Here is a 16,674-nt window from a genome sequence, read left to right on the forward strand (position 1 = left end):
ACATATGGGTTTGGTCATATGGGTTTCGTTTCCAAAATAATAGAATTGAGGGGGCAATATCGTTTCTGATGTAGGTCCGTTAAGCCGCCTCTTTTTTCCTTAAAATAAAATAATTTTACATACAACTTTTATCCCTACCTATTTCATAACTTATAAATATTTTATTCAATAATTCAGTATTTGTAGAATATCATCAACGTGTGGAGGTACCTTCAAATGCTTGATCCAATTTTGATTCAAAGTTAAACGACATATCAAAATTAAACCATATTTTCTGAAAAAATATTCAAACAAACTTTACAATTTGTAATTTTATTTATAAAAACACCAACACCAAAGTGATCTATAATCTACCTGAGATATAAAAACGAGAATGATACAAAACATGTAAAAAAACTATTAAAACTATGTTTATTCCTTTGATATTTTATACAATATAAAATCCGGCTGAATGCACAACATACAGCTAGATTAGAAGTTCAACCTCTTCAGATGCTGCCTAAAACTGTAGATAGTTAGGAAATTGTAGACCACAATCACTGTAACAGAAAAGAAACTTTATGTTGTATATGTAATCGGGATTAGAATTAATACATACAAAATAAAAAACCGATTTCAAAATTATTTATTATTTATTTAATAAAAAATAATTACAAACATAGACAATGACAAAAAAATTAAGCAATTAAATCAATAGGGAGCTAAAACTTAATCTTAAAGAGCACTGATAGCTGTTAACAAGATTCTTCAGTTGTCTATTTCTTCGTTAATAAGTTCTACAAAGAAATTCGACATCAGTTTATCTAATAATCAAAATAATATAACAAATAAAGCTCTAGCTACCTAATCGAACTATAATTAAAAGTTTAAGCTCTTCAGTTGATGCCTAAAACTGTAGACAGTTAGGAATTTGTAGATGACAATTACTGTAACAGAAAAGATTTATTATTTTATAGATAAATGTATGTATTCAGATGAAAATAAGATATATATTTTGATGAAGCATAAACTTATGTTGTTATTTATCGTCATTATTCAAACAATTCTATGTTCAGAATATGTCTGGTTTATATAAATTGTCATCAAATGAATCCAGATTTGGATGGTATGAAGGTCGTAATTTTTTCATACCCTTTCTTACAGTCCCACTAATTTGACAACGTGATTATACTTCTACATATGTTATATATTCGTGATAACCCCTCCTTTGTTGAACACATTTTATTTTTCCTATAAAATGCAATTAAGACCATTGTAGTTATTAAAGTTTTATCACATTATCCTAATTTTATTACACCTCTGTAAAAACTTGCTATAGATGCCGTATTACTACCAAGATCGACAACACATTTTGAGAGCTCTACTATCTTATTTAATATTTTAATATGTATACAAACATGAACTAAAGCCGTGATAACGTATTAAAAATATGTAACTATTAGGCGCTGTATTTATTCTGATCATTTTTCAAGTCCTTTATTGAGAATAACTGGCACAATATACGTTTGTTATTTTATATTGAACTGTTGTAATTATAGGGTATATATATATATATATATATATATATATATATATATATATATATATATATATATATATATAGAAATTAGACAAAATAGATAATGAGTATCACCAATCATAAATAATGTAAAGAAAACTCAGAAAAAAAACAAAAGATACAAAAATGTTACCTAGTTTTATTCATTTTTCTTTTGTATTGGAAAGGTTAAACGCTGACGTGTATTTCGATTTAAACATACTATGAAAAATTTAATCAACAAGAAATTACATGGATTAGAGTTCTACTTATCGATCGTGCCGTACTAAACCATTGGCACATGCACATTGTCGCCAGAATGACGTCGAGACCGCTGATGCATCACAATCATTAAAAATTCACAGTGTCCATATAATATAAAGGAAAAAATTACCTAACCAACACTGGGGTCAATTATTAATAATACGAAGTACAGAATGCAACATAAAAAGTCGATTTAATTTAATTGAGACATACATATCTAATAATATAACAATATATTGAAGGAATATGATAATATATTAAGTGCTCTCATGTATTTTTATAATTTTATATTTTTATAGTTTTTCACAACTTTTTCTCATCTTTCTGACAAGATGACGATACTGTGTCCAAAGGACGATGTCGACTTGGTAACCATTCAATTATCGAACTATTTTAACACTTTTTCAGCATTTTGCTTGCAACTAGAACTTAAAACATGTAGTCTAAAAAGTCAGTCTGGTGAGAACGTTCACAACTTTTGCAACGTGTGACCGCTCGTTGTCATGAAAGAGAATGAATTGTTCATCTCTTACGCAACAATCGATAGATCAACATCTGCTGCAACTGTTTCATTTATTTCACTATTCATTTATTGTTTCAGTTATCTATTAATTTATCTATTCAGTTATCAATTTATTCGGAACATTCTCCGCTATTTCTTTACTTAATCATTATAACTCATAATTACTATAAATCAAAAATAATAGTTTTATGGTTGTAACTGTAAATATAAATTGTAGCTATCTTATAAACCAGAGGCTAGTGGCCAAAGTTTCTGTGAAGCGAAAGTGGTTTCTGCTGACTCTTGATGGCAGCGTATCTAGCTTGTTGCTTTTAGCTTTCTCTCTTGTACGCATTGTACGTTCATCAGAGCTGGAGCTGGAGAAGTGGGTGCACTAATAACAGTACTGTTCATTTGTTAATTCGTCTAATTATTTTGAGAATTCAGCTTCATCATATCAAGGCCTACTAACCTAAGTGACAGCAGATCTCCTGCCTTACCCCCTTGATCTCATTGCACGTTATTATTGTTAGTATTAGGACATACGCTGGTACGTCGTGTGCTACTTCTCTTATGTGTACCCTGTGCACATATCATACTTCCTCCAAGCATAGTTTATCATTGCTATCAGATATCGCTATTGTCTTTCATCATTATTCTCTAATGACACGTCGAGACATTGTTATCGGTACTGAAAACTGAACAGACCGACATACAAATTTAATTACCAATCAATTAGCCTTAATTATCAGTATCATCGCCAGTGTTAATCAACCTAGCCGATATATTCTTTATATATTACCCTTATTCTCGAAAATTGGTTGCTCAGGCACTTTTTTTATTTATTTCAGAACTGTCGCCCGACTATTTCCTCAATCGACGTTTTCTTGTTTACTGTTAGTTTAATCGTATGTTAATGTTTGCAAGTACTTTATATGATGTTTGTTTTATTGTGTATATATATTTTTAAACTAAAATAAACAAATGTCCTTTTAAAAATAATTAACTTTCTTTTATTTACGCCCACATAATAAAATTCGTTCTGCAAATATATGCAGGACTAGACTTTATGGCCACGGATTTTCTGGTTAAGTGCAAATATTACTTACCTGGATTGACCTATGACTTTTTGTGCTTAAAAGAACTCTTCCCTTTTTTTGCCAAGCAATGAATCCGCGATATTGCGACGGTTGAAATGAATAGAATTTTCTTCCCTTTGGTTCTTTCTCATCGCATATAAACATCTGGAGACAGCTAATCCGTCAACTGTTAACTCAGTTAAAAATTACTCAGGCAAGTTCTGGCTTGTAACTACTAGTAATCAGAAAGAGCAATGTTTCGTAAATACGACGGGATGACTTGAGACGTCTTATTTGATAAAGGTTTTGCAACATGTAACTGAAAGTTGTCATATTGTAAATCGTATTAATGTAGTCGTGTTCAAAACGCATCAGTTCTGATATATTCCCATCTTGGTCCACTATCATGGTTTTATTCGTGTACAAATTATACTTCTGCGTCTTTGAATGCTTTCATCCTTTCGCTTGCTTTTGACTTTCATTTCAACATACATGGAAGTGTTGGAGTCACCACTTACTAAGTGCTAATTGGTGGATCTTAGCTATGTATTTTTCCTACTAAAGTAAATAAAAAATTAAGCCAAGCTTATTCGGCAGAAAACAACTTTTGACATCACTTTTGAAAAAAATAACGAATGATCTATAAAAACTGATTTATGAATGTTCAGTCTTATAATATCATTCATAAACTGAGTCTTTTGCTAGATTTATTCACAGATTCACAGATTGCTAGATCACAAGTCCTGATAATCAAATTTAAATACCCGTACCGATTGAATAATATTGGTTTCTGTTCATCAGGACTCTATTAAAATAATAACTGTGCAAATATTACATAACAAGATACTTTGAAAAGTTCTACAACGTATGTGAGTTATCAGCAAATCATACACAACCAAGAAATTCAAATGAATATCAACTGTGCACTGATTCTCGCATCTTTAAAGAATGACTTTATTTCTAATGTCATCTCAGAGAGAAATATGAAGAATTTTCCTTTCCCCAAGGCGTTACATTTGGACGGCTTCAATTCACAGATGTCAGGTTGCAACAGTGTCCAAGTCTATACAGAAAGATGGACAAGATAAGCGTTTAAAGGAAGCGGTTTGTTTTCACATTAATATTTCCTTTTATTTCTACGGTATATGCTACTTTATTCTTAGTCTTTTCTCCATTAATTCTCAAGTCAGATAGCTCTGTAGTGGGAACTATGTTATGAAGAATGCTAGACGCCTCGACATCTGTATCATTGAATATAGCACTACCATCAGTAAACATCAGATCACTAATGGCATTTGAATGATTTATATTAAATGCCATGACTCTTTTAAAATAATTTTCCATAATAGCAACCACTGCTAAGTTGAAGACCGGTGGAGAGACGACATCTCTTTGGCGAGCACCCCAAATGGATTTGACAAATAATTCTGCACTCACACATAGGTAGTATAAACATAGTATGATGCCTGAAATATTTAATTTCTTTTAAGGAAACCTACTCAGTTAGCAAGCTGTCCAAACTGAGATCTATTTTTTAAAGAGTCGAACACAACAAAGACTATACATTCACTTTCACAAGAGCACAACTAAAACTATTTTAACATCAGTCAGAAATCAATTAAGGCTGTACCCACATTTTTTATAAATTTCTTATTAAATACCTTATAATGCAAAATAAAAGTACTAATATGCCCGTAACTGTTGTATCATTAGTCATAGAATCAAACAAATAATAGAATAAGAAAATAGATGGTGTTTGTTGATTTCTCTCGTATTATTACACTGTCTATAGTTCGTAATAAATGACTGATATATCCTGTACAACTACTTGTTCGTAACGCACCCGAACTGATGAACCATTAATGTTGCAAAATCTACACGATTCGCATTAGCTATACTTACAAGACACAATACAGCTGATTGCGATATGTCCGATGATAAATGGAGCATTGTTCTCGCCAGTATGGTGAATTATAGCGATGAGGGTGGTGACGATGTAGACAAATAAAGCTAGTGGATTAATGACCAGGTATGGAGTCAGCAGAGATGGCTTATTCTGTAGGAAAAAAAAACACACTTAATGTAGTATCAATCCAAAACTGAGTCATTAAAGAGGTTACTGCTACAGTAGTCTATAGCATGGATAAAATTAATCATAAAATATATATTGTCACTACCATTATTAGATATTGTTAATTATTAGATAAGTTATAAAATGTACCTTAAGTTTACAAAGAAGGCTGAAAGCAAAATGGCATCTTTTGCTAGAATTAACTAATAAAATCTTAACTAACTATACTGACAATAAACAAATATCATTTTGGAAACACCCGCAACAGTTAAATTAGCGAAATCGTAGTTATTTTCTTGCCAAGACAATATAGTTATTCGGTAAAATCATTAACAATAAATTTAATTAGACATAAGATGACTTTATCATAAAACGATGAAAACATTACCAAAATATATGATAATAATTTTTTTATATTTATCATTAATTATATAAAACTTTTTAACAATTTTATTGTATCATAGTGGTGATGCTCGAAATATTATGAACACCTGACAAACACAATATTTATTTATTAATAAAATATTGAGTCACCATTTGATTTTAATATAGCTACAGTTCTTCACGAAATTGATTCTCAAACTATCTGAATAGTTTCCAACGAATTTGTTTCTCAATAATGTACCAAAACATCCCCCGATTGTGTCATTGATGTTGGAGATGGAAATCTACTCTTAAATATCTGCTATAAAATTCCCCATAACGGGTCAATTATGTTGAGATATGGCAACTTTTTGTAGCCAGGGAGGATAACGTTTTTATGACCTTGAAACAAACACTGAATCAGTTTGACTTTGTGGCTAATATGGCAATATGCTAGTCATAACAAGAAATTAATCAGTAAAAATGTCGAGATATTCAATCGCATTCATCGCACACTATCAATAATAAAATATATTCATCATAAGTCATTAAACATTTGTTGATTTAACATTTTTTCCAATACCTGTTAGATATGTTGTATATTCATTACACTAAAATTTAAAAACATGTATCCAACGTCTTGTTAAGTGTAAAAATACAAATAATCTAGCAATTTGAAGGTTGTATAATAAATATTGATATTGTTCTATAAAATTCATTACATTTTACAAAAAACCCATCTTATGGTTATTAATTGATAATGGTATTAAAAAGAATATTTTTGATATTGTTATTATATAATGTTAATATTCACCATTTATACTTCTACATATCGTAAAAACTAGAGCTTCTAAAACGTTGAATCTTCATTTTTCATAACTAGATGATAAAGAAAATGATTATTCAATCTGGAAAGCCACGAAATATCTAAAGCGCTTATGTCTACACAGTCCACCTATAAGAGACCTATGTGAGAACTGGGCATGTGACAATCACCAAAAAGCAGAAGCTTTTGCCGAATATCTAGAAATAGCTTTCAAACCAAACGAAATACTGAATATAATTTGCCGGACATAGAAGCTGAAAATTCGATGATTGAATTAGTCACGCCGAAAGAGCTAAGCAAAGTTATTAAAACTGACATTAATCCCAGGAAATCATCAGGCTACGATTTAATAACAGGATAATCACTGCAAAAACTACCAAGAAAGGGAATTATAAAACTCACCAACTTGATAAATACAACATTTAGATTAAAACATGCCCCAGGCATTTGGCAGATGGCGGAAATTATAATGATCCCAAACGAAAGTCCCGAAGGAAATGAAAGCCTATAAACCCATATCACTGCTGCCAATAATATCTAAGGTTTTTGAAAAACTCCGATTGAAAAGAATAAAACCGATCATAGAGAGAAAAAATTTAATACCAACCAGTTTAGGTTTATTAACAAGCATTCAACAACTGACCAGGTCCACAGAATAACAGATGTTATTAAAAAAGCATACGAAATTAAAAAGGTATGCTCAGCCATTTCTTAGATGTAGGACAAGCACATTACTTCGCTGGAAGGAACATATAAAGAAGAAAAGAAAAGAAATGGAATTGAAATATGGGAAAATGTATTGGCTAATTGGAAGAAAATCCCAATTATCAGTACATAACAAATTGCTATTATATAAGCAAATACTGAAACTTATGTGGAGTTCCGTATTCAATTATTCAAAGAGTAATAGAAACAAAATACAAATATTTCAGAACAAAACCTTGTAACAAAAGTATTGTGGGCGCACCCAAATACTACAGAACTGACTACCTAGATCAATACCTTCAGATACCCACAGTCAGTCAAGAAATCAAGAGAATTACAAGGCGGTATGAGGAAAGACTCCATTCTCATGAGAATATTGAACTATGGCAACTTTTGGTATCCAGAGCAGGACACAGACTCAAAAGAATCAAACCATCTGATCTTGTGTAGTGTTGTGTAGTGATGTACATTATTTCACCAGAGACTGAGATAGGGTCGATGGGTCCACCTAGTTATATACCTAGATTTAAGTTACCATAAAGACAAATTGTAGGTTAGTCGGAAACGACTAGTGTAATAATTAAATAACACAAAAAAAATCATAACTCAAAATTAGCAATAATTAACTCATGAAGTAAAATAAATATTCCTTTTTTGCCCTATATTATTTAAACAACAAATTCATTAAGTAATATCGGATTATTAACCCAAGATGTTAATCCGTTAGTTTATATTATTTTTTTAACGTTTATTTTACATATTCTTTTTTCTTTTTAATTATAATTAAAATAAAAATGTTGCTAACAAATAATATCCAATACTGACAGCAACTTAAGCAGGTTTGTGAATAATCGTTTGGACGTTTTAAGTGCCCATGTTGGTAGATTGGACAAGAAATGCACTAGTCACTAAACTTAAACTGGAGGAAATCATTATAAGAAAAGTAGTATTTGGTACACCACATATTACAAAGCCGTACCTAACAATGAACCAGATTCACTAAAAATAAATGTATCGCCATAGAACCTGACCGAAGTACACAGACAAGATTATCCCTCAAAATTAATTCAAAACATTTATATTATGCTGGCAATCACCCCACTGTGTTATTTTTTCCACTTCTTGGTTCCTATTCTAACAAATTAATAGAAATATTTTGACATAAATTACATATCTTTGATAAATTTTAAGTAGCTATATAAAAATTGATATCAAAGAACAGCACAATAAAGATTACAAAAATACTTACCAACTCTGCGCCGAAGATTAAACATATTGAGAAAATACACTGTAAGGCACTGGCGACAGCAATAATGATCAGAATGACTCTCAACACTGAAAAAAGCACCAATCATCGATCATAAAAAAAACTTAATAAATCGTTAAATTACCTTCTAATTTCGGAACCACTGATGGATCGGACATTTGAATCAATTCGTGCGGATGTTCAGCATAGGCAGCGGTCAATATCAGCGACATGAAGGCAAAGATGCTCTGTATCACGCCGATGATGATGGTACCATGCTTCAAGCTGAAGCCGCAACAGTTACTTAACACGGTAGAACCCATGGTCTAAAAGCGGGTCAACGGTAATAAAACGTCATTAACGAACTAATAAGCCGTCATCATTCACCCTGTTAAATACTCGCAATGTCACGAGAATGAACAGTAACAGAGAAACTTTCAGAAATCCTTTTTTTCCTCATTTTTTTTGATGACTAACAACAAATTAGCTGGTAAAATCAACGAGCTAAGAAAATCATTCCGCGTAAAATTCCTTTGTTCGGAAGAAAGGCAACATATCTCACCAAACAAGCGTAATAACAGTTCATCAAACTTATGAGGACCTAACATTGAAAATAAATGGTTACTCTCTTGGCACAAGTAGACTAAATCAGTCTCTATCATCGAATAAGCAAGTATCTGGTAATTGACTCAATTTATAGTTGTAATCTGTTATTATTTTCAATTATAATTAGTAGTGAAATCCTCTGGTTAATTACTGAAGTGAAAAAAGCATCTCAACTATCTTTACCACATATAAATCATCATCAATATAAACCAAAATAACATTGTAACACTAGTATTAAATACATCAAAACTTACCTTCGATTTCTACGCAGACAACAACAGTTCTTTTTCAGTAAAATCCGAAATAGTTTGTTCTGTCTCGAACCACACACAATAGTGTTTTAAAAATATTTCTCCTCTTCGTTCGTCTGACGTTTCAGACCTATTGTACGCACTCTTTCCTGCGCACAGCGCTTGAGTGAGATAGTCACCAGATCGACGTGAAAGTTGGACATGGGCAGTGGATGGCTCTTTACCAGGTAGATTCGTTAAGAACTAATCGCGACTTCGATTCGAATGATTTATTTATATTAATCTAATATGATTATAAAGAAAAATATGATTTACAGAAAATATTAATCATACAAATACATTTAACGACATTATTATTGTTTATTTTCTATGTTATCATTAGTTGGGTTTGTAAAATACCTGTAATTATCTGGTAGATATTACAGAACAAAACAACAACGCACGTCCTAGCTTAAATCACGGTACTCGTGAGTCATCTCAGATACCTTGAAATTCAATAGCTATAGTAAATCTCTACAGGATTTATGTAATATTTAATATTGTCTATGAATGTATAGTTAAGTGGATAGAAAATATTTTATATGTTTTTGTAACATAATATAACGAAACTATACTTATTCTCTCTGTTTGCTCTTTAAACTGATCTATATTTGGTCATGACCTACTTTGTTCTAAAACTGTATTGTACTAGGAATTGAGTTTAGTATATTTCTCGTAGTTTTTGTGTAAGAATTACAAAAATGATTGAAATGGAAGCATAATAAACATGAGAATGATACACGAGACTTCCTCTTTCAATAATCTATTCGAAAACATCAAGTCATCAAGAAATCAGGGATGTTCGTCTTTATCATGGTCGTGGTATTGTCACATTGTTTGACATGGTCCATTTGTTTTACTTTCATTCATCATTCGACCTAATACGATATAAAAAAAAACTATGGATTTCTATCAGTGAAACACCAGTTTTTTTCCTTGGTTTTCCGACTTAAACACATATTTTTCTTATTTTTGGATCATGCTTTGCTTAGACAAACATATCTAGACTGTCATACGATTAACGAAACAAGGTTATTCAAATAAACCAAAATTTTAAACCTTAAAACGGGCGAATTAAAAAGCTTTTATGTGATATTTAATGGGTAATGTCCCAACTAATAGTCGAGAATACTTCTATCACTATAAATCACTTGATTTTTGTGACATGACCTTCAAGAATTTACAAAAATTAGATTTCCTTCTTTAACAATATAGCAGAACTTTTTTAATTTTCAACATTATCTTTTTACTAAATTATATTTAATGGAAAAGGTTAGATTATATTTACAAATATGTCATCTTTCAGACTTCGAAAGCGGCCCAAACATCATTATTCGCCAATGATCGACAGAGATCGACGAACATTAAGAAAGTTTGTGGCTTTTTTTTTGTTTTGTTTGGAACTCTAAGTTGTGAAGGAAATGGTAAAACGATCGAAGAGTGTGGCCATTTAGTAGTTTATTAGAATAAAGTTGCGAACGAATAGATTACTTGAATTTTCCAAACGATGTTAACAAAATGGACAGGGGCTAAATTTGGTCTATTAAAAAAAGCATTGACTAGACCTTAACTTAAAGAATAAGACTATATATGCAATATATAGACAACTTAACAAAAACTATTCTTAGCACAACCCCATATCTGGATGCAGGATATGACTTAATAATGTATTTATACACAAGTACTTTATTATATATTATCACAGCAAAACTACGACAAAATTTAATATCCAGTTTTGCTTCTTCCGTCTTCACAAGAGCTTTCCAGAGCAGATTGGTGTCGTTCCCAAACATTTTTCTGTATTAGCACTAGGATATATTTTTTTATCGCTCTAGATAGATTTTATTGTCATCCACGACTATAAAACTGTGCTCTTGCACTTAGAGCAGGACTGTCTATACAAAGAACGTGGACAAAAACAAATGTATATATGTATAAATAAATTTTATAAAGTAAAATATATGACAAAGTATGTATAGCTAATATTTGGGATTAGATATGATGAACTTCAATAGCCAAATGGATGAGAGGAAGGGTAAACAGTTGAAGGATATAAAGTAATAATAACAGTGGTAATAACTTCTTCAGACATAAACAAACCGCTAACCCTTTCGCGATAAATTTAGAGAAAACAGCTTTCAAATACAAAAATCCTTTATCATTTTTATGCAAGGCATTGACAAAATGTTTTATTAAACCAAGTTTTATATGTAATGGTGGACGAATCACATTTTCTTGTTGAATAAACGCTTCATGTTTGGTCAATCTTTAACTTTAACAAGAAAATAACAATATTTCATGAAACCTCTCTGTGGTCCAAGTAATATAGCAACACCTTTTAAATCAGCAAAAACTTTCCTGTCGTATTCATTGTATTTCATTAAGTCTAACATTAGTTTTATGTTTCCATACGTTTCTTTTAAAATCACTGAACATGCAGTAGCTATGGAAGGATATCGAAAGCCATTGTAGAGTAACACAGCTATTAAGTGTAAATAGTATTCGCACTATTACTAAGGAACGTGGCTTGTTAAACGACTATATAGATAATGTTTTTAACAATGAAGTAAGGAATTCGAAACATATAATCTTATTTATGTTAGAAAAATTATGTCACACAGTGTAATCAATCTCTTATAAAAATACCATCAATTTTCTTCGCCAGTGTTCTTATTCAGCCCGAATCTTATTCTTATGGTTAGTACAGAGTTGAAAGAAACGAACGTTCGGGGTCTGCGCGAAGATTCGGCATGGATTCGGCGAAAATCTCTCCGTTCGCGAAATCAGTTCGTGGGTCGCTCGGTTCTTTTCGGAAAGTTTCAGTCTCCAAAATATCATTTGACGGTTTTCATCGTTTGGTTCGGAACCCTGCATTCTCTTGTTTATAACCATACTTTTCACAATGGCATGACAAAATGATATGTCTTGTGAATCATTTTTCGACGGGACGTGTATTGTTCTTTTCCTGAAAAGCAATGTTTATTGCTGAAATAATATGTACCGTCTAATAGTTTTCAAAATAGTATCAAATTATTCTAAATATGTCCAGTAACATAATAAACAAAGTTATGATAAGGAAGAAGATTTAGAGATTCGTGAAGAGATTTCAAACATTTACAATTCTGTAACGATTACGAAATGATCTAAAGTCACCAGAAGATATATTCAGTCCCAAGAAAAAAGAATGTGTATGTGTAAATTCACTATGAGGTAGACATAATAAAACCTTAAATTAAGAATATTACCTTTATTTGGTGGCACAAAATATATAAATGGAGTCACGGGGCAATTCATCGGTCAATGATAGGGACAGATATTATATCAATCGGTACGAATTTATGATTACTGCGAGATGTATTTTGTACATATTTAATTACTATTTTGAAGGTGAAATATTTGTTAATTGGGTTTATATTATTTCAGATGCAATGGCTGACAAGTTGTAAGAAAAAATAACGCTAACAAGCACATTTGAGACATATCTCGGAAAAAATGAAGGAGTAACACGCTGAAACTACTGATATATCTGCTGTCTAAAGAATAACATAGACCAGTGACTCTTTTCTCTTAAACTACTGTGTTTAATGAGTTTTACTTTATATTATAGGTCGAAGATATATTTATTTTTGTAAAGAAGCTAAAAACTAGTACGTTTAATGGGTGGTTATTTTTACATGTTGATGTTTTCGTCACATTTTAAAATGTTTGCATTTTTCTATGAATTAAACAACATTAGTTGGCAAACATAATATTTTCATGTTGTTAACATATTTTCTCTCGCCAGTTATGAAATACTTTTTCCATATTATTTCAAAAATGTTGTACTATCGAAAGTACCAATAAATATAATTCCCTTCAATGAAAGACAAGAAAGGCAATTCATAATTTCGACACTTTTTTTGTAATATAATATATCATAATAAGATTCCTGCAAGTAAAATATAAACCTTTTATTACAACTAATATTGGACAACAAAACAATGTCTAAAAAATTGACCTTTGAGAAATTATCTGCATGCTATCTGAAATAGACCCAATCATCTCCAAAGGAAATAACTAAATAAAATCATGGGTCATTAAACCTGTTTATAAAAAGACTGTAAAATACCTAGAGAAAAATTAAAGGGCTGCGATATCCCACACGTCGAATGAGTAATAACAAAGGAGAATCCGTTCGGAGAACGTTCAGAATTCAATAACGGTATACTGTAAGCTCCACATAATCGTGAATAAAACACGATGTTGTGCTATTAAGAATTCTATGGAGAAATGGAAAGAGACCGGCTTCTTTGTAAGCGAAATTGTATGAAATACGTCTTAATAGTGTTCAATATTCACTAGAAATATGCAAGTAGTAATCTGATATCGATGTATTCGATATTTTTTATTTATATTCAAATAATTAGAGATTTTACTGCATGCAATTTTGCTGTAATTATTTTTATGTTGTATCTCTATCACTGATATCAGGTTTATGGATATTATGGATATAATATTATAAACAAACCAAAATCTAAGTCACGTGAAAGTCGTTAGACTTAACATGAACAAGCTTCATTGATAGCAATGGATGAGTGCTATCATCACTTTGACTGAAAATCAACGCAATTAAATGTTGACAATTAAAGTTGACATCAAGAGGTGTTGAAAGGCATTAAGTGATAGTATGTATTCTGATATGTTTTTATTAATAAAAGGCATCTATCAAGAGAAATTGGTAAATTATTCAAAATATCTTCCATTATTGTCAAGATGACGAGACCGTGAGGAACGATGTTGCTTTGGGAGTGATCAACTTTAGTAAATCTTCAGCATTTCATCATCAGCTTCATCGGTATGTGGAAGAACTGAGAACATTCGAATCGAAATAGTGTACCCTTCACAACTCTTGAAAAGTATGATCAAACATTGTCATGCAATAGGCTGACTTCGCTTCTGTCACTTGGTATTGCATGCTTTTTAAAATACGTCGTTCAATTTATTCAATTAACGTCGATAAATATCTGCAGTAATAATTTCATTCGATTTTCGCAGATATTAATACACTAAACCTTGATTCCGCTATATGCACAACAAAACTTTATGAGCATAAATATTCCGCTTCATTCTCGATGTAGCAGATGATTCTCATGAACTAACCTAGGACATGTGCTTCGAGTACGCTACAGACAATGTAATAATAATAATTCTGCGATAATTTTACGCTACAGAAAACGTCTAAAGTTCTGTTCAATGAGAAAATATTTTACCTACAAATTAAACACTTATGCATCTTTAAATTACAAATATAATAACATATTTACTATTACCAAATCACTGTCATACCCCTGAGGGACAAAGCGTTTATAAAACCACTTCAGGAATATATTTCTTATTGCTATATATTGAATATGAGCTTGGATTTATTTTCTTTGTGTATATTTTCCCTCCATCTGTATCCCTATGTATAAAAGTGTCCTTTTACCAACGATGATTTATCTGGAGTGGACCTACAGTTTAACGTGGGCTCCCAACCACGGTGCTCGGCATGGAGCCTACCGACTAGCGACTGACCAACTTAGAAACCATCCCAGAAGATAACCTGTCTTACCCAACCTGGTTGCCGGCGTGACTTGAATAGTTGTCCTTGTCTGATTTTGCACTCTTGTCTAAGGACAATCACAAATGTTAAGCAACCACAAACATAAATTTACGACCCTGGGGCTGGGCAGGACTCCACAGTAGATAGACCATCCTGTCGCCTTTACCACTATGCCAAGCAAACTTGCAGGTGGGTTTATTTTTTTGGTATTATCATTGGCTCAATTTTTTGTAAACTATCAACGTTAATACAAGCTACAAACGTTATTAATTGTTTTCCGGCTCCCTATTATATTATTTTCTTTTTAAGACTATTTACATCCTGTTGCTATTATAGTTTTAGTCTCTTTTAGTTTTATTTTTAAGTTTATACCTTTCATTAAGTATATTATCGCTAATTGGGACATGCTTTTTCAATTGTTTCAAAAAGCAACTTATGAAAGGCATTTCTCATTTTAGGCATCTTTCAATTTTTAATGTTTTCCCTGTTTTAAGGTCTCCAAATATGTGGCAAGCTTCATGTGCAAGAGTTTGGAAAATTTGCGTATGCGTACAATTAAAGGACACTTATTGTATAGCATTGTATAAATTATAGAATAAACTATATTTCCTTGCTTTTATTAATGGAAAGACCTAAAATAACTAAAAAACACAAAATATTTATACTTTATGCTACACTAATGGTTATATATATATAAATATATATATATATATATATATATATATATATATATATATATATATATATATATATATATATATATGAATAATAATTAAATGGTTGTGTTATTCTTGGTGTTTTAACATACATTTGGTTTTAAAATATGGAAGAACGAAGGTAAGTGCAAAATGTAAATTTATATTTTTAAAAGTTATAAAATCCGAACAGCATCAATTGTATTTATAGTGGGAATGTCACCCGCTAAATTTATAACAAAAATATTACAACCACATCAAATACGAATCAACACATGTTAAAATTTCACCCCAAAATAGCAGCAGATTTCTAACCGATAACAAGGATCAGAGAATGAAATTATTCTTGTTGTTCAAATAAAAATTGAATTGAAATTTTTAAAGGATATGACAAAAATAATATAAAATTGTACTAGAGGTAATACTATAGGTAATTATTACTTTTATACATATTTTGTTACAACTAGCCATCGATTTGTTTTAGGTTAGTAAATGGAAAATATACCAACCAAAAGCTAAAAGCAACCATTTCGTTACTAAGGTACATCCATCAAGAACTGTAACAAAAAATAACTGTAGTAATTGATAATAATTAGACATTTATTTTAATCATGATATATCATAGTAATTTAATATTTCAGTTTATAGGTGAGGTATAGCTAGAATTTCTTAAGAGTAAAATAGTTTTGCCTGGATGCATTGAAGTGTTGACTTGGATCGAATAAACAAGACATAAAACGAACAACCACACCCTAATGATCTAATGGCTACTTCTCTGAAAGGTTCGCTAAAAGGTGGAACAAACAAGGAATAAATAATTTATTTTTATATATGGTTATAGGCAAATAATTTATGCTTTTGCAAAAATCATGATATATTGACTGAGGACTTCTCACAGCTTAAAAGTAC

At 31.0% G+C, this 16,674-nt stretch overlaps 1 protein-coding gene across 3 annotated transcripts; it reads right to left on the minus strand.

Annotated features, from left to right (window-relative positions):
* Positions 1-296: 296 nt before the first annotated feature.
* Positions 297-9,616, minus strand: LOC143205271 (uncharacterized). Of its 3 annotated transcripts, none has more exons than XM_076418468.1 (6): positions 9,454-9,616; positions 8,739-8,919; positions 8,597-8,682; positions 5,285-5,438; positions 844-926; positions 389-539 (listed from the first exon to the last, which is right to left on the minus strand). In XM_076418468.1, exons 2-5 carry the CDS (start codon positions 8,914-8,916, stop codon positions 859-861), a joined length of 486 nt encoding a protein of 161 aa, XP_076274583.1. In that variant the 5' UTR covers positions 8,917-8,919; positions 9,454-9,616; the 3' UTR covers positions 389-539; positions 844-858. The 3 variants fall into 3 exon arrangements, with proteins under 3 accessions (XP_076274581.1, XP_076274583.1, XP_076274582.1); XM_076418467.1 differs by lacking the exon at positions 389-539 and adding an exon at positions 614-776; XM_076418466.1 differs by lacking the exon at positions 844-926 and having other exon boundaries at positions 297-539; positions 9,454-9,614.
* Between the last annotated feature and the right edge of the window lie 7,058 nt (positions 9,617-16,674).

Source organism: Rhynchophorus ferrugineus, unplaced genomic scaffold (assembly GCF_030347505.1).
Source record: "Rhynchophorus ferrugineus isolate W39M unplaced genomic scaffold, kcgeb_rfMv2 rfM11, whole genome shotgun sequence".
Lineage (NCBI taxonomy): Eukaryota > Metazoa > Arthropoda > Insecta > Coleoptera > Curculionidae > Rhynchophorus > Rhynchophorus ferrugineus.

Bases quoted from the DNA above. Each gene is read 5' to 3' on its own strand.
- LOC143205271 (XM_076418466.1), bottom strand. From the start codon at position 8,916: ATGGGTTCTACCGTGTTAAGTAACTGTTGCGGCTTCAGCTTGAAGCAT. The intron at 5,439-8,596 runs GTAAGTATTTTT...TTTTTCCTACAG, and splicing joins TAATCTTCGGCGCAGAGTTG to AATAAGCCATCTCTGCTGAC. The intron at 540-5,284 runs GTAAGTATAGCT...TTTCTGTTACAG, and splicing joins AATCAGCTGTATTGTGTCTT to TGATTGTGGTCTACAATTTC.